Source organism: Nannospalax galili, unplaced genomic scaffold, assembly GCF_000622305.1.
Source record: "Nannospalax galili isolate Female #2095 unplaced genomic scaffold, S.galili_v1.0 scaffold799, whole genome shotgun sequence".
Taxonomy (NCBI): domain Eukaryota; kingdom Metazoa; phylum Chordata; class Mammalia; order Rodentia; family Spalacidae; genus Nannospalax; species Nannospalax galili.
In genome coordinates this window covers 265,568-284,091 of record NW_008343085.1, presented here as the reverse complement: position 1 = coordinate 284,091, position 18,524 = coordinate 265,568, and the positions used below count along the sequence as shown (strand labels likewise).

The 18,524-nt window shown below is 44.4% G+C and overlaps 1 protein-coding gene across 1 annotated transcript in view; it reads right to left on the bottom strand.

Annotated features, from left to right (window-relative positions):
* The window catches only part of Ranbp10 (RAN binding protein 10), a 74,540-nt gene that overhangs the window by 12,921 nt on the left and 43,095 nt on the right, over window positions 1–18,524 (bottom strand). The window contains exon 4 of the mRNA XM_008839066.2: window positions 7,095–7,262. Within this exon, the coding sequence (XP_008837288.1) occupies window positions 7,095–7,262 (168 nt within the window). The remainder of the gene's footprint in view (window positions 1–7,094; window positions 7,263–18,524) is intronic.

Here is an 18,524-nt window from a genome sequence, read left to right as displayed (position 1 = left end):
TCCCAAGGCCTCACAGACATCTTTTTTTTTGGCCTTTTTTGAGACAGGGTCTCCCTGTAGCCTCAGATGTCCTGGAACTCACTATGTAGACCAGGCTGGCCTTGAACTCACAGAGATCCGCCTGCCTCTGCTTCCTTTGCTGGGATTAAAGGCATGTACCACCACGTCCGGCAGATGTCTTTTTTGTGTTTATTTTTATTTAAAAAAATTTTTTATGTGTATGAGTATATTTCTTGCATGTATCTAAGTGCACCCATGTCATGCAGTGCCCCCAGAGGTCAGAAGACAGCATCAGATCCCCTGGAACTGGAGTTATGGATGGTTCTTAGTCATCCTGTGCGTGCTGGGAATTGAACCGGGGTCCTCTGTAAGAGCAGCCAGTACCTATAACCACTGAGCCATTCTAGCCCCACAGATGTCTTTTTAAAGATAAAGTCTTTCATCTTCTGGGAGCCCTTCAGCTTTTGGCCATAGAGATTTTCAAACTACTGACTCCCTGGATGTCCCAAGGAACTTCTTGAACCCTTATTCAGAAAAGAAACAGAAATTCAACATGACAATACAGGTGAGATCTGACAACAGCTTTGGAAGGGTGTACACTGTTTCTGACACTAGTTTGTAGATGAAAAATCAAGGTGTTGGCTAGGCATGGTGGCACACACGTTTTTAATCCCAGCAAGTAGGAGGCAGAAGCAGAGGGATCTCTGTGAGTTTGAGGTGAGCCTGTTCTACATAGAGCACTAGAGCTATATAACTGAGACAAATAACTGTTGTCAAAAAACAACAAAAACAGCAAGCAACAACAAAAAAAGAAAAAAAAAGTGTAGCGAGATGGCACATTTTTTGCAGTTACTTTGCTCCTCAGTCATTGACTGAAGTCATAAACAACCTGCCTGAGGCCACTTCTGAGCCTCATGTGTTGGGTCAGAGTCACAGACTCAGAGGCCCCTCTGTACACTGTAGTCTGCTGGGGAGCTGCCCTCATAGATTTCTCAGAGCAGCTAAGATGGTGCTCACTCCTGGGCTCAGGGAGAAGCCCACAGGACTCTGGAAGAAGGGGGAGTTCAACTCTATCAGTTATCTGACATGTGACCTTTGGCAATGTACCCAACCTCTGAGTTACCTGAAGGATGGGGTGATACTAATCCTTTACCTCAAAAAAGAAAAGACAATGAGATCGTCAGTGAAAGCTGCTTCACAAACTGTAAGGTCCAGGTGCAAGTTAGCTATAGTTGGCCCACAGGGTGAGGCAACTGCCACATTTCTGGACAGCTGACGTACCCAGGCCTGCCCAAACTCTGCCTCAAAATGGCACTCAGACAGGATGAAGTGCTTCCAAGACAGTGAGAACAGAAACTAACCCCCCCACACACACACATACACACACTGTACTGTACAAGGCAATACTGTTCCCCATGCTGCAGGGCCCTGTGAACCTCAGCAAGGCCATTGTGGCAGTAAGAGCTGAGCTGATCTACATGAAGAAAGGCCAAGCAAAGATCCAGGATGCACATTGGATAGCCAGACTTGCTGGTAAGAACCCTGGGCCAAACAAGGTTTGGAGGTCCTGAGGCTGAGGACTAAAAACCTTTAAGAAAGTACAGAGCTGTGTGAAGATGCCCCTGCAAGTACACAGACCACCTATGAATCAGATAGTAGTCTTCTATCTCCATTTACTCATTTATTCATTTACCACAAACAGGACTGGGGAAACAATTGTAAGCCAGCTGGCCCCCAAAGTGCCCCTGAATCCAGCAAGAGGAATGGCATATGACTAATAATGACAGAGATACCCAGTGATGGCACATAAGACTGACTGCTATGACAGAGGGAAAGAGCAGGGAGGTCAGAGGCAGGAAATATCACTCTATTCTCTAAAGGGGACAAGATTTGAGTTTGAAGCACATTATTATTAGCATGTGACATGGACAGGAACATGGAAAGATTCACCAAGTAGCTATCACCCTAACTTCATGAAATTTCACAATCTAGAAAATGCAGGGCACAGGCCTTATTTTTCAGGAAGGTCTCATTAATATACTTGTGGACAAGATATCAAAACATGAGCTTCAAGCTAACGTAGCTGATTTTTTTGTTGTTCCGGTGTTAGGGATGGAAGTCAAGGCCCTGAACATGCTAAGCAAGTGTTCTACCACTGAGATGTAGCTTTTTTTTTTTTTAATATTTTATTAGTTTATTTTATGTGTACGAGTGCATTGCCTGCATGTATGTGAGTGCGCCCGTGTCATGCAATGCCTCGTCAGAAGAGGGCTTCAGATTCTCCTGGAACTGGAGTTAAGGACGGTTCATAGCTGCCATGTGGGTGCTGGGAATTGAACCCGGGTCCTCTGCAAGAGCAGTCAGTGCTCTTAACTGCCAAGCCATCTCTCCAGCCTGGTATCTTGTCTTTTTTTAAAAAAATAAGAGCTCGCCGGGCGTGGTGGCGCACGCCTTTAATCCCAGCATTCAGGAGGCAGAGGCAGGCGGATCTCTGGGAGTTCAAGGCCAGTCTGGTCTACACAGGGAGTTCCAGGTCAGCTGGGGCTACAGGGAGACCCTGTCTCAAAAAGACCAAAAAAAAAAAAAGAGCTGTCTTATTACTTATTTATATTTGGGCAGCGTTTTTTTTGAGACAGTAGCCCCAGCCTGGAACTTGCTATGTAGACCAGGCTGACCTCAAGCTCACAGAGAATTGCCTGCCTCTGCCTGCTGAGTGCTGGAATTACTGATGTGTGCCACCATGCCTGACATGTTTTTTTTCTAAGATAGATTTTGTTAAGATGCCCAAGCTAGCCCTGAAATTGTGATCCCCTTGCCTCAGCCTTGCAAATGACTGGGATTACAGCCTATGCCACCAGGCCCAGTTTAACACAACTGATTCTTTCTTTTGGGCTTTCTGATTGAACCTAGGGTGTTGAAGATTCTAGGCAAGTGCTCTACTATGAACCTCATGATTCGTTTTTAAATCGCTAGTGTCTGCCTGTATAGCTCAGCTATACACTGAAGGGCTCAAATCTTGGTCTTTTACTCTTCCATTATTTTAATAAAAGAGCTTCATTCTTATGTTCATCATATTTGGGTTAGCAGAAGACTGAAATGAACACCAAAGACTGAGAAACATTAAGACTGCAGAATGCTTTAAGAGGCTATAAAAAGACCTGAACATGGTGGCACATACCTTTAATGCCAGCACTTGGGAGGCAGAGGCAAGCGAATCTATGTGAGATTGAGGCCAGCCTGGTCTACATAATATGTTCCAAGCCAGCTGAAGCTACAGGGAGACCCTGTCTCAATAAGACATTGGAAAAAAAAAAAAAAACACAAAAAAACCTTAAAGGGCTAGAGAGATGACTCAGTGGTTAAGAACACTGGCTGTTCTTGCAGAAAACCTGGGTTCGAATCCCAGCACCCACATGGCAGCTAACAACTGTCCATAACTCCAGTTCCAGGGGCTCCAACAGTCTCTCTGTCCTCTGCGGACATTGCATGACACAGGTGTACTTATCTATATGCAGGCAATACATGTGTACACATAAAATAAAAATAATAAATAAAATATTTTAAAAATTAAAAAATAGCGCATGGTCATGTACTACCACATATTTATTTACAATACATATAAGGTTTTGCATACAGTCTGTAAAAAGCAGTCATTAGGCAGATGAATACGAAAAATGTCCTGGCCAGCAAAGAAATCGTGGTCCTTTGGTGGTCCTGGCACACATTAGCACCTAGAGAAAGTACTAAATATACAGGCACTGTAGGTATAACACAGTATTCTCCAAATCTTATGTTCCCATAGCAGATACCATGCTAAAAGGTAGACAAGCTGGAGGGATGTGAAGGGTAGGTACCTGCAAAGGGTAGAACTGAGCCTGGCTGCAGAGAGGCAGGTAAAAGGATATGCAATGGGAGTGTACAATAATGGCCCTTGGGACTCTGGCAGCAGAGGAACCCAGCACTAGGAAATAGCTAGAGTCAGATAATAGCAAAGAAACCTCTTGAGACTGCCCTGCATCTATGAGCTTCTCACCAGCTGGACACTAGCAACAGCAACTAGGTGACTGTCAGACTTGGGGGAGTCTCTCTAGATGTGTACTCAGGGACGCTCTGCATCTGTGCCATGCTCTCAGTCACCCAGCTTCCCATCATTTCCTGCTTGCTCTGGGCCATGTGTGCAAACAAACTACCCTGCTAAAGAATGCTGGCTCTTAGTTGTTCATCTCCAGTCTAAAGCAAATCTGTTCCCCTCAGGTCTCCTGATTCTGGGTGGCTCATGTGAAAAAGCCACACAGGGGTTGTGAGGAACAGCAGCCAAATTTTTATTGCTCCAAAAGCCAGCAGAAGCAAGTTGCCCAGCTCCCATTCCCGCAAAGCCTGGTGGCCTGGCTAGTAGGGGGCTGCCAGTCCTCTCTTTGTTTTACCATTCTAGGAGAAGTAGGGTGTGGTTTTATCAGAGACCCCTGCAAGGCAGGCAAAACCAGCAGTTGGCACAATCTTGGGGCCAGTGTGGCCATATACCACTCAGCACATAGTAGGACAAGGTACTACTAGAATAGCCAAAGTCCCTCTCTCAAGTTTTTTTATGTTTTTAAATTAATTATTATTTAGTGTGTATATGTGTTCATGTGTATGAGGGATATGCATATTCCATGGCACATGTGTGGAGGTCAGAGGATAAGGGGTGTCCATCTTTCCCTTCTACCTTGTCTAGGGCAGGGCCTCTGTTGCTAACTGCTGTGTATGCCCAGTTAGCTGGCCCTTAAGTTTTCAGGGATTCACCTCTCTACCTTCCATCTCCTGTAGGAGCACATCTGGGATTAAAGACATGAGCTACCATGCCTGGATTTTACATGAGTTCTGGGAAATGAATTCAGGGGCTTACGCTTGCTCAGCAAGTGCTTTATCCACCGAGCCATCTTCCCAGCCATATATGCTTGTTTTCTAAGATAGATCTTATTGCACAGCTGGGTGGCTTGGAATTTGCTATATAGCCCAGGCTGGCCTTTAACTCATAGAAATTATCTTCTCTCAGCCTCCTGAGTGCTGGGATAATCAACTATGCCACCATGCCTGCCTCCCCCTTTCTTTTTTTTTGGGGGGGGGGTGTTTAAAAATTTTTTTTGTTTTTATTTTATGTGCATGAATGTTTTGCCTGCATATATGTAAGTGTACTCACATCGTACAATACTGGGGAAAGCCAAAAGAAGGTATCAGAACCCCTGGAACTGAAGTTACAGATGATTGTTAGCTACCATATAGGTGCTGAGAATCAAACCTGAGTCCTCTAGAAGAGCAGCCAGCACTCAACTGCTGAGCCATCTCTCCAGCCCCTCTCTTTTGTTTTTATGGTGCTCTTATAGTCTAGGCTGGTCTCAAATTCACTCTATAGCTGGGGATGGCCTTGAATTCCTGATCTTCCTGCCCCTACCACTCTATCACTGGGATTACAAACATTACCACCATGTCCAGCTCAAGTTTTATTATTACTTATTTTATTTTTATGTGTATGCTTGCATGAGTTTTTGTGCACCATTGTGTGTGCAGTAGTCCATGGAAGCCAGAAGAGAACACTGGATTCCTTCGAACTTGAGATACAGATGGTTAAAAGTCATGGGACTGAAGAGATGGCTCAGCAGTTAACAACACTGGCTGTTCCTGCAGAAGACCCAGATTTGAATCCCAGCACCTACATGGCAGCTAACAACTGTCCGTAACTCCAGTTCCAAGGGATCCGATAGTGTCTTCTGTCCTCCATGGGCACTGCATGACACGGGTGCACTTACCTACATGTAGGCAATGCACACATACACATAAAAATAACAATAAATAAAATTTTGTTTGTTTTTTTTGTTTTGTTTTTTGTCTTTTTGAGACAGAGTCTCCTTGTAGCCCCAGCTGTCCTGGAATTCACTATGTAGACCAGGCTGGCCTCAAACTCACAAAGATCTGCCTGCCTCTGCCTCCCAAGTGCTGGGATTAAAGGCGTGCACCACCACACCTGGCTTTAAAATATTTTTTTTAAAAATCAGTCACCACATGGGTGCTGGAAACTGAACCTGGGTCCTATGCAAGAGCGGTAAGTACTCTTATCTTCTGAGCTATCTTTCTAACCTCCCAGGTTCAACTTCTAATGTTAAGTTTCTATATGTGTATAGCTCCTTCCAGAACCCTTCAGACCTTTAACTTCTCAATTGCTATCCTCCTTCACCACTTGGTTAACTAGTCCAGCCTCTTCCTCATCTTTCTTTCTTTTTTTTGGTCTTTTTGAGACAGGGTCTCCCAGTAGCTCCAGCTGGCCTGGAACTCACTATGTACTCCAGGCTGGCCTGGAACTCAACAGAGATCCACCTGCCTCTATATCCTGTGTGCTGGGTTTAAAGGTGTGCACCACCATGCCCCGCTTCATGTTTCCTTCTTGGGAATGCACCCCATCTATCCTGATGGACCTCTATCAGGTCTAATCCCCATTTCTCACACCCATCGCCATAGACTTAGCCTCAGGATACCTGCCTCTTCTTCTAGTCTTTTCACCAATCCATCCTTCCATCTCTCTGGATTTTACCCAAGACTTTTTCACTGTAACTCTGCCAGGCTTGCTGCACATTAACTATGAATAGGCCTGAGTTCTGTACCCATCTGACTCCTTCTTGTTTACCTTCTGTCCTACAACCCCCACTGCTGTTGCTCCACAGCAAGCAGCACCCCAACTATCAGAAGGACTGGCCAAAGTCTGGGTCAGGTCATGGACATGCAAACCCTAACCACTAAGAACTATACTCGGAGCCCTCAAACTTCCTCTGTGTACAACAGATAAGACAAACCAAGACCATGATCAGAACAATGCTGCATTCTCAGCACTCACCCTGGGCTTAATAAATGCTGCTGAATGGACAGGTTAACAACAGACATGCCCCGGTTGCCTTTCATAACCTTAAAGGGCTCCAATGGCTTCAAATGACTATAGCTCCCCAGAGCTCTGCAGAGGCTTCATAATACTTCCTTGACTTCAAGGTCTACCCTTGAGCTTCTCACCAACAGAAGTAGCTCCACAGGGCAGACACCCCCCTCCCCAAGGCTTCCTATGCACCTACCAAGGCTGTGGCCATTCTTGGTGTAGAAGCAGGTGCCATTGATGAGGTTGACACAACAGCCAATCACGTCCCCTGTGGTGAATGTGGGACCATAAGGCTGGCCAGTTCCCGAGGAGCAGAAGGAATGCCCATCATCGCCATGGTAACCATAGGAATGCTTGTCCCAACCTGTGGGAAGAGAGCAGCAATAGCTGACAATATGTACTTGAAAGAAGCCTCCAAAGGGCTGAGCATGGTGGCCCATGCCTTTAATTCCAGCACTCAGGAGGCAGAGGTAGGTGGATTTCTCTGAGTTTGAGGCTAGTCTGGTCTACAAAGCAAGTCAGGCCAGCCAGCGCTACACTGTGAGACTCTGTCTTTAAAAAAATAAAATAAAAAGCACCCAAAGGTCTCAACTATACTCCAGTCCTGCCTCCCATCTTTGCCAGCACTCCTGAGTACAATGGTTTGTTGTAGCACTGCCTATGGACATGGTCTTGCTGAGCTAAACACACATTCTGGGGGCTGGAGAGATGGCTCAGTGGCTAAGAACATGGACTGTTCTTGCAGACCCAGGTTCGAATCCCAGCACCCACATGGCAGCTAACAACTGTCTGTAACTCCAGTTCCAGGGGATCCGACAGTCTCTTCTGACCTCTGAGGGCATTGCATGGCACGGGTGCATTTACCTACATGAAGGCATAACACTCATACACATAAAATAAAAATAATAAATAAAATATTTTTTAAAAAAAGGTCCCCTCATGCCTCTTTATAATCAATCTACTCTACCCACCCCTCAGTCAGGGGAGTGCCTAGTACCTATTGATCTGATTTGTTCCTATGATATTGCTGTTTCCAAAATGTTATCTAAATGGAATCACAGAACACAGTATGTCTAACTTCCTTAGTATAACACATTTGAGATTTCTCCATGTTGTTAGGTGTATTGGTATTTCATCCCTTCCTACTGCTAAGCAGTACTCCATTTCATGGCAATACACTGACAATCCATTTGATGAGTAGAAGACATCTGAGCTGTTTCCAATCTCTGGTTATTATGAACAAAGCAACAACATTTATCTAGAGGCCTCTACACAAACATATGTTTTCCTTACTCTTGGTTAAATACTATATTTACAGGTAGTACTGCTGAGTCATAAGTGTGTGTTTAACTTGATAAGAAACTGTCAGACTGTTTTCCAAAGTGGCTATCTGCATTTCCCCTAGCAGTATATAAGCTCCATATATGTATAAACAGTATGCTCAGTGGCTCAGGTTTTATGTGTTTTTTGTTGTTGTTTTTTGAGTAGTTTTAATGGGTATATAATAATGTTTTGTTGTCTTTCTGCCTTTTTATTTTTAGAGGATTTTTTTTCGGAGGGGGGATCTTTTTAAGACAGGTTCTCCCAGTGGCCTAGTCTCAATATGCAGACCAGGCTGGTCTCGAACTCACAGAGGTCCATCTGCCTCTGCTTCCCGAGTGCTGGGACTAAAAGCATGTGCCACCACGCCTGGCTCTTTAGATTTTTTTTATAGCATCACAACTGGAATATCTACACTGGGTATGGAAGCACATATCTATAATCCTAGCACTCAGGAGGTTGAGGTAGGAAGATCAAAATTTCCAGGCACAGCCAGGCACAGTGGCATACATCTTTAATCTCTGCACTAGAGAAGCAGAGGCGGGTGGATCTCCGTGTGATTGAGGTCAGTCTGATTAACATAGTGATTTCCAGGCCAGCTGGTACTACAGGGAGACTCTGTCTCAAGAAACAACAAAAAAGTTCCTGGGCTACATACCAATATTATTTACAAAAAACAAACACATGGTACTATTAAATTTCAGTTTCCAGGAACTGGAGAAATGAATGGGTCAGCAGTTAAGAGCACCGGCTGCTCTTGCAGAAGACTCAGGTTTGGTTCCCAGCATTCATATGGTGGCTAAAAACTGTTCAGTTCCAGGGGTTCCATCACCCTCTTGTGGCTCCTGTGGGCATCGCATGCATGTCATGCAAGTACACACATGCAAGCAAAACACTCATACACATAAAAATAAGTCCAATAAACAAATAAATAAACAAACAAACAAATAAATAAATGTATTTCCATTTCCAGAGATGAAGATTTATCTATGTGGTAGAGCATTTGTTGAGTATGTATGAAGTCCTAGGTTTGATTTCCACCACCACGACCACCACCACTAAAACCAAAAAAAAAAAAAAAATCTCCAAAACAATAGATTTTTGCTATTAGGGTCTCCCTAGTCCCAGCCCACCCTAGAAGTCACGATGTGGACCAGGGTGGCCTTGATCTCACAGAGATCCACCTGCCTCTGCTTCTTGAAGGCTGGGATTAAAGGCACACACCATTACACTCAGCATCTTCTTAGGAATTTTGTAAGTATTTATGAAGATGATTCTGTTCCAGTAATCTTTTGGGGCATAACTAACTTGTATTTTTCCATATTTGTTTTGCATGACCTATATATAGTAGGTAAAGCCTAGAAGTATGAGCTTAAAGGGGATGGAGAGACAGTTCAGTGGTTAATAGCATTGGCTACTCTTGCAGAGGACCTGGATTCAGTTCCCAGCACCCACATGGTGGCTAACAACCATCCTTAACTCCAGTTCCAGGGGAATCCAAAGCCCTTTTCTGACCTCCGCGGCATTGCATGACATGGGTGCACTCATATACATGCAGGCGATACACTCATACACACAAAATAAAATAGTTTTTAAAAAAAGAAAATATAATCTTTTAAAAAACTTTTCATAATAAACTATATAATTATTTTGAGAACACTAACACAGAATTCTTAGAAGTTTTTTTTTAACTGTGGCAATAAATATGACTTTTTAAATTTGAAGAACTGAAGAGCTCAATAAAAAAATTTTTTTTTTTTAAAGATCTGGCTTCATTGATAAAGTTTTTTCCATGCAAGCATGAGGCTCTGAATTCAATACCCGGACCCCACATAAAAGCTGGGTGCAGTAGCACACTTGTAATCCCAGTGTTGGGGAGGCAGAGATAGGCAGATCCCTGGGGCTTGCTGGTCAGCCAGCCTTGGTGAGTTCCAGGCTAGTGAGAGACCTTGTCTCAAAAAAAACAAAATGAATAGCTCCTGAGGAATGACATATTCAGGGTTGTCCTCTGGCCTGTACATGCACACGTGTGCATGTACATGTGCACACACACACATACACCATAAATAACCATAAAAATTTTTTTCTTTTTGGTCTTTTTTTTTTTTTTTTTTTTTGGTCTTTTTGAGACAGGGTCTCCCTGTAGCCCCAGCTGTCCTGGAACTCACTATGTAGACCAGGCTGGCCTTGAACCCACAGAGATCCGCCTGCCTCTGCCTCCCGAGTGCTGGGATTAAAGGCATGCACCACCACGCCCAGCTCTTTTTGGTCTTTTTTAAAAAAATATTTTATTTATTATTTTTTTATTTTATGTGTATGAGTATATTGCCTGCATGTATGCCACAGAGGTCAGAAGATGGCTTCATAGTCCCCTGGAACTGGAGTTAAGGACGGTTCACAGCCGCCATGTTGGTGCTGGAAATTGAACCCAGGTCCTCTCCAAGAGCAGTCAGTGCTCTTAAACCCTGAGCCATCTCTTCAGCCCATCTTTTTGGTCTTTTTGAGATAGGCTCTCATGTAGCCCCAGCAGGCCTGGCACTCCCTATGTAGACCAGGCTGGCCTTGAACTCAGAGATCTGCCTGCCTCTGCCTAGGCTTAAAGGTGTGCGCCATCATACCCAGCTTAACCATAAAAATTTATTTAGAGCCAATTCAGGATTCACCATCACTTTAATGTGGTTGAAAAGAGACATGATTTCCTATTTTTCCAATTTCCAAATTATCAGTTTATATAGATTTTTCCCAATGGGGATAAAAACACAGTAAATCCTGACTGAATAAGCAACCCAAAGTAGTCCATAGCCTAATCCCAGCACCTGTGACTATGTTACCTTCAAAAGTAAAAATAATTTTACAGAAGTTATTAAGGCTCTTGAAATAGGGAGATTATTCTGGATTACCAGGATGGGCCCAATACAATCATAAAGATCCTCATAAAATGGAAGATGCTACACTGCTGGCTTTGAAGACGGTAGAGGGACTTATGAGGCAAGGAAGGCAGTTGGCGTTTAAAAGCTAGAAAGGCCAAAAAATAGATTCTACTCCACAGCCATGAAAAGAATATAGCCCTACACATACCTTGATCTTAGAACATCTGCTCTCCAGAGCTGTAGGATTACTTCAAGTCACTACTATTGTTACAACATCAATAGGAAACTACTTCAGGGCTCTGGAATCACAAAAGAAGCTACTAGCATCTGGAATTATCAGTGTTATCAAGCAACGCCTCTGCTCCCTGCCTCCTGCTCCTGAGAGCTATGCAGTTAAAAGTTTTTCTAAGAAAATCACAGATTATAATGTACCTTCAATGGAAACCATCAACTTATGGCCAATATTTTTTCCAAATACAAGAGTCTGAATGTGTATATAAGGTGTGTATCTAATGAATAAGTGTGCATCTATAAACACACCAGTATATGTGCAAAAGGCAGCTAAAAACACAGTGTTAGGCTGGGTATGGTGGCACACGCCTTTAATCCCAGCACTAGGGAGGCAGAGGCAGGCGGATCTTTGTGAGTTCAAGGCCGGCTTGGTCTACATAGTGAGTTCCAAGACAGCTGGGGCTACAGGGAGACCCTGTCTCAAAAAAGACAAAAAAAAAAAAAAACAACCCACAGTGTTATATACTTCCCCAGGAGCAGCAGCTACTGCAGCAGGATGGTTCATAAGTAGCATGGGACCTTTACTTCCTCTGGAAAGGACAAGTGTCATCCCCTGGCCACCAAATAATTAACAAAGGTCTACTCCTAGGAGATTGCAAAGGGGGTGTGGAGTGTGAAAGGAGATGAGAAGACAGATAACATGTAAGTAAACAAGCAAGCAGAGCTGGAAATGGGAATAAGGGTAAGAACTAATCAGGATGGGTAGTCATAGTAATTCCTGCTGATGGGGTGCTTGTTGAGAAGACCAGAGAAAAAGACATCTTGGGTGAAGGAAATGAGATGAGTCCATCTGGGAAACAGAAAAGTAGTGCTGGACCAGCATGGCAGGACTGATGCAGGTGGGGGGCTAATAGCATGAGAGCAAGCAAGGGTGCTGTCCAAGATCTTGTCCTAAGCAAGTGGGTAGATGGTGACATTTACTAAAGACAAGAAAGATGGAAATAGCAGGCCTTGTGAAAATGCTGGGGTTGAGACATTTTCTTAGACATACAAGGTGGGTGAGATGACATCAGGTCAACACACTTTGTGGCCCCATCCCAGACACAGAAAGACTACAATAACAACACTCACTAAACAGTGGAGTGGACAGAAAATGCGAAGTAAAGTCACTGGAGAATTTTCCTACTGCATTTCCTGATACAATGGCTTTCAGAAAAATGTAGGCTAGCCAAGGACTAGAAGGGACAGAATGAGAATGTACTAGAGCCCTGGAGAGCTGAGAGGGCCTTAAAGGGCACACAGTATACAGATTCAGTCCTCCAACCATACATAAACCCTCCCCTAGGCTTTGAGAGGTGGTATAGTGGGGAGAAACTGGTACTACCAATGCCATTCCTGAGCAATGGGTCCCCATTTGTCACAGTTCTATTGTCAGCCTTAGTATAGGGTTCCAACAGAGGGGACAAGGAGCCATCTGCCTTCTCAGGAAGGGGGCAGTGTAGGAACAGGTACCACTTCCGAAAGCCTTCCAGGTTAGCTAGCTTTAATGCAAGGCAAGGAAGAAAGAGGCTACTCTGAAAGAACAGCATGTGCTCCTCAAAACTGAGTTTCATCACATACAACTTCAAGTGATACCTATTAGGATTCAGGACTCCAGACATGACTGACTTCATCAATACTACCGTGTTTGGTTGAGTTCTATGCCTTTAAAAAAGACTGAGCTAAGTATGCTGGCACATACACCTGTAATCCTAGCCTTCAGGCGGCTGACAGGTGGATCATATGGAGACCCATAGTATCACTGCAGCCTTACCAAAGCAAGAGAACAAGGTGAGCTAGGATGTCTGCCTAGCCTCCCATCTGAGGGAGAGATAGCACTACTCTTTTCTTCAAAAACAGTCCCTCCCCTATGCTAATCCTGTGGCTCCAGTGGGGACAGCTAATCACCAGTTAACTCCCAGCCCCAGCTGTTATCAAAACTCTTTTCTGTTATCAAAATTCAGTTCCACAGAGAAAGCCAGTTTACGAACCTAAAGCTGGGGCTGGAGAGACGGCTCAGCGGTTAAGAACACTGGTGGTTCTTACAGAAGACCGGAGTTCATATCCCAGCACCCACATGGCAGCTAACAACTGTCTGTAACTCCAGTCCCAGGAGATCCGACAGCCTCTTCTGACAGCCTCTTCTGACCTCTGCGGGCACTGCACAACACAGGTGCACTTCCATACATGCAGGCCATACACGCATACACATAAAATAAAAATAATAAATTTTTTAAAAAAAGAACCTAAAGCTAATAAGCAGAAAACAGAGGCAAGAGATAACAGAGTCTGGGAGAACACCGGGGTCCTGAGACCTGGCACTTGTTTACACCCTTTCAGAGGTCTGGGGATCAAGCTATTCAGAGACAGGTTTCTCTTCCTTAATGCAATCAAAGTTCTCTGACTAAAAGGACCATTCAAGCATCTTTCTGACCACATTCCTTAACATTTTAATTCATGTGGGTGCTCAGAAAATACTTGTTAGGACTGAGGATATAGTTTAGTGGTGGAGTGCCTGTCTAGCACAGATGAGGCCCTAAATTCAATCCCCAGGACTGGAAAAAAAATGAACTTTGCTCCCAGTCTCCTGCTCCGGCTTCTGCCCCCAGGCCTTACCCACCTGCTGCAAAGTTTTCCCTGCCAGGATTAACCTGGAACTGTAAGTGAAAATAAATCCTCTCCCTTAAAAACAAATGAGTGTTAAAGTGTTGATGTGTTAGACAAAAAAAAAGAAAAGAAAAGAAAAGAAAAAAAGGTCTGGGCGTGGTGGCACATACCTATAGTCCCAGCACTTAGGAGGCAGAGGCAGGCAGATCTTTGTGAGTTTGAGGCCAGCCTGGTCTACATAGTGAGTTCCAGGACAGCTGGAGCTACAGGGAGACCCTGTCTCAAAAAGACAAAAAAAAAAAAGTGTTGAAGTGTTGCTCACTGTTTGCCTAGCATTCATAAAGTCTGAGGGTTTGATCCCCAGTACTGCATACACTATGTGTGAGGCAGAAGCCAGGAGCTCAGAAATTCAAGGTCATCAGGGATACACAGTCAGCTTAAGGCCAGCCTAGGCTATAAGAGATTCTGCCCCCAAAAAACAAACAAGAAATGTTTGTTGAAAACAGAAATGGATACAAGGACTGCAGGAAGCCTAGGATATAAGATTGTCAATCAGGGTCAATCCTGGACTTGCCTTTATTTTTGTTTGCTTGTTTGTTTTAAGACAGGGTGTCTAGTATCCCAGACTGTTCTCAAATTCTCTACATGACTGAGATAACCTTGAACTTTCAATCTTCCTGCCTCTACCTCCTGAGTGCTGGGATTACAGGTTGGTACCACCTTGTCTGATTTATGTGGTACTGGGGATTGAACCCAGGGTTTCTATCATGCTAGACAAGCACTCTACCACCACAACCTTACATCCACAACTACTTAACTGTAGTTTTGTTGTTGTCTGTTTTGTGAGGGTCTGTTTGTTTATAATTGTTTGTGACAGGGTTTATGCAGTCCAGACTGATCTCAGTAAGTAGCCCAGGCTGTCCTCAAACTTGTGATCCCGAATGCTGGGATTACAAGCATTTCATTACCACATCTAGCTCTTCTCATTTCCCTATTCCACCTTTTTGTGTTTTGTTCTGTTTTCTGATAAGGTCTCACTATGTAGCTGAGACCGGCCTCAAACTCATAATATTTCTCCTGCTTCAGCGTGTTATTACAGGCACAAGCAACCACACTTAATTCTAGTTAGCCTTGATTTAGTACTTCATGCTAATATTCTGACAGATACACTGAGCTACTGTTTCATTTTATGCCTTCAATTTGACTTTTCTTTGTAAGAAAGAGAACAAGAACCAAACATTTTCTGATTGGATTTAAGGAACACATACTTGATACGGTTATGGGGGCCAAAAATTTGTAGTTAGATAGGGCATAGACCCTAGAGGAGAATCTAATACTATTATTCTGCTAAATGGACACAGTATTAAACTGACTCCTAATTTTTTATTATAACCATTGGGGTTGGGGATTTAGCTCAGTGGTAGAGTGCTTGCCTAGCAAGCACAAGGTCCTGGGTTCAGTCCTCAACTCCAAAAAAAAAAAGACAAAATAACCATAGATTATCATTATAACCATAGATTAGTGCATCTCTCAACCCTCATCAAAGAAGCTTCCTTTTGTAATAGACAGCATTGAACATAGAGGCCTACAACTGGTCAATGTGCAGATAAGAGACTACAGAGTGTTCAGTCCTAAATGGGGAACCTTTGTCACACTCCTCCCCCAAAAGGTTCTGGGATAGTTGTGGAAGAGGGGGCAGAAAGATCATAAAAAACAGATGCAGTAGATAAATACAATCAAAGTATTTTTCAGACATAACAGGCAAGCTTCACAACTGAACTCACAGTGGTTGCAAAAACATGCAGAATACCTGCACAAACTCAAGCCAGGCAAAATCTCAGCATGGAAGGGGCGAGGTGAGCATGAAGTTCCAGCTCTGGCTGAGGAACTATTGGCAATTCAAAGATGCTGGGCGAGGGAGGGAATGAGGGAAGGAAGAAATGAGGCAGGGAGGGAGGGAGGGAGGGAGACAGTTTTCTTTAAGGACGTGACCCCTGGTAGGTCGTCCATACTCCAAGAGATGGACCCATGCCAAAGAGCATTTGGGCAACACAAACTGGACTCAAAAAAAAAAAAGAGAGAGAACATGGGGCTGAAGAGATGGCTCAGCGGTAAAGAGCACTGACTGCTCTTGCAGAGGACCCAGGTTTGAGTCCCAGCACCCACATGGCGGCTACGAACCGTCCTTAACTCTAGTTCCAGGGGATTTGACACCTTCTGACCTCCACAGGCATCACACAACACAGGTGCACTTACACACATTCATACACATAAAATAAAAATAATAAATAAAAAACAATTTAAAGGCCATGCGTGGTGGTGCACGCTTTTGATTCCAGCACTTGGGAGGCTGCAGCAGGCGGATCTCTGAGTTCAAGGCCAGCCTGGTCTACATAGGGAGTTCCAGGCCAGCTGGGGCTATAGGAAGACCCTGTTTCAAAAAAAAAAAAAGACAAAAAAAATTTTTTTTAAAAAGAGGGCATGAAGTTGGGTGGGTAGGGAGGTGGATGGATCTGGGAGTAGATGGGAGAGAATATGATCACAATACATTCTCTGAAATTCTCAAATAATTAATAAAAATAATATTTTTAAAAAGAAAAAAGATCCAGGTGTGGTGGCGCACATCTTTAATCCCAGCACTTGGGAGGCAGAGGCAGAGGCAGGTGGGTCTTTGTGAGTTCGAGACCAGCCTGGTCTACATAGTGAGTTCCAGGACAGCTGGGGCTACAAGGAGACCCTGTCTCAAAAAGACAAAAAAAAAAAAAAAAAAAGAAGAAAAAGAAAGAAAAGAGAGGTGCTAGAGAGATGGCTCAGAGGTTAAGAGCACTGGCTGTTCTTGCAGAAGACTGGGGTTCAAATCCCAGCACCCACATCCTGACTAACAACCGTTTGTAACTCCAGTTCCAGCGAGTATAATGCCCTCTTCTCTCTTCTATGGGCAATGCACAACATGGGTGTACTTAAACATATCCAGTTTAGCTACTCCAACACCACTCACTTCCCTTGAATCATCATCAACATGGGCAGACCCAACACATAAGTACAAGGGTGGCTGAGGAAATGGCTCATTGTCTTGGCATTCCCAGATGCACTGCCCCAGAGGTGAGGGGTGCCAGGGACTCCAGTGCAATTGCTCCAGGAGCCTACCCACGCCATTCCCATCTACCAGGACACATCAAGGGTCTCAGTCCCAAGGAAACAAGGAATAGAAGAGTCTACTGCCAAACCACATCATCAGCATTTTAGGCGAAAAGCCTGGAAGGGGACCTAGACTGTGATTGCCTACTAGGTTCTGGTCCCAGTCCACACTCCCCAAAGGGGCCCATGTCTTACCCACAAAGCTATTCTGAGCCTGGGCTACCAAACCAGTTATCTCCCCCTACCCCACTCATCACTGGACTTTGGGGTGAGAGAACTTTTGTTTTGTTTCACATAGGTTCTTACTATGTTGCCCAGGCTGGCTTCAAATTCATGGGTTCAAATGATCTTACTGACTCAGCATTTGAGTCTGAGTCCCAATTCTGTCACTCAGCTGACCTTCTGGGATGGCAGGATTAAATGAGAATATGTGTGGGGCATGGCCCTGAGGAAATACTCACCAGCAAGTTTCTTTCCCCCTCACCATCTTAAATATCAGATTAGTAGTCATACCTGGGTGTTCTACTAGCTCCCTATTTCCCTGAAAGAGTGGGCAGGGGTGGAGCTGGTTACTACCCACCTCTCCCAACAGACTGAATGGTCTACTAGCAGAATACCCAGAGCCACTTGCTTGTCCTCAGCTTCCTGGGGAGGCCACTATGCCTGCCTGAATAAGTAGTCCTAGCTGGTATGGAACTCCCTAAGTAGACCACACTGGCCTTGAACTCACAGATTCACCTATCTCTGCTTCCAGAGTGCTGGGATTAAAGGTATGTGCCCACCATGCCCACCTGAAAAGTAATCTTTTTTTTGTTTGTTTGTTTTTTTTGAAACAGGGTCTCCCTGTAGCCCCAGCTGGCCTGGAACTCACTATGTAGACCAGGCTGGCCTTGAATTCAAAGATATCCACCTGCCTCTGCCGCCCAAGTGCTGGGACTACAGGCGTGCGCCACCACTAAAAAGTAATCTTAAATTCAGTATTTTTATCTGTTTACAGAAAGCTGGGAACTGGTATTTGGAGGAACAAGATACCAAAGAAAAGGAATCCCAATGCCTAGGAATAAGAATTTTCAGGTCTAAATGAGCATCCCTTAAAAGACTACCAAGCAGCCCTGATGTACTATGTCTCCTGTGGTGAAGGCAGAAACCCTTGGAAAAGTAGTTCAGTTTGCTCACCACAGGGCCAAGGGCACTGCTAGCCTAGAGCAGAGCTGCAGGAAAATGGGATAGAGGCTCTCACATGAGCCAAGCTCCTCCATGGGGCACGACAGTGTGTGCTAGGCACTAATATTATTCACCACCACATGAACCACCAGGAGCTCTGACCAGCTCCCTACCTCTAAAGTCCAACTGCCAAACCACCTGATATTCTGAACTGCCCTGTAGAACTTGTTGCCAAAGCTCCAAGGCCTCTGTGCATC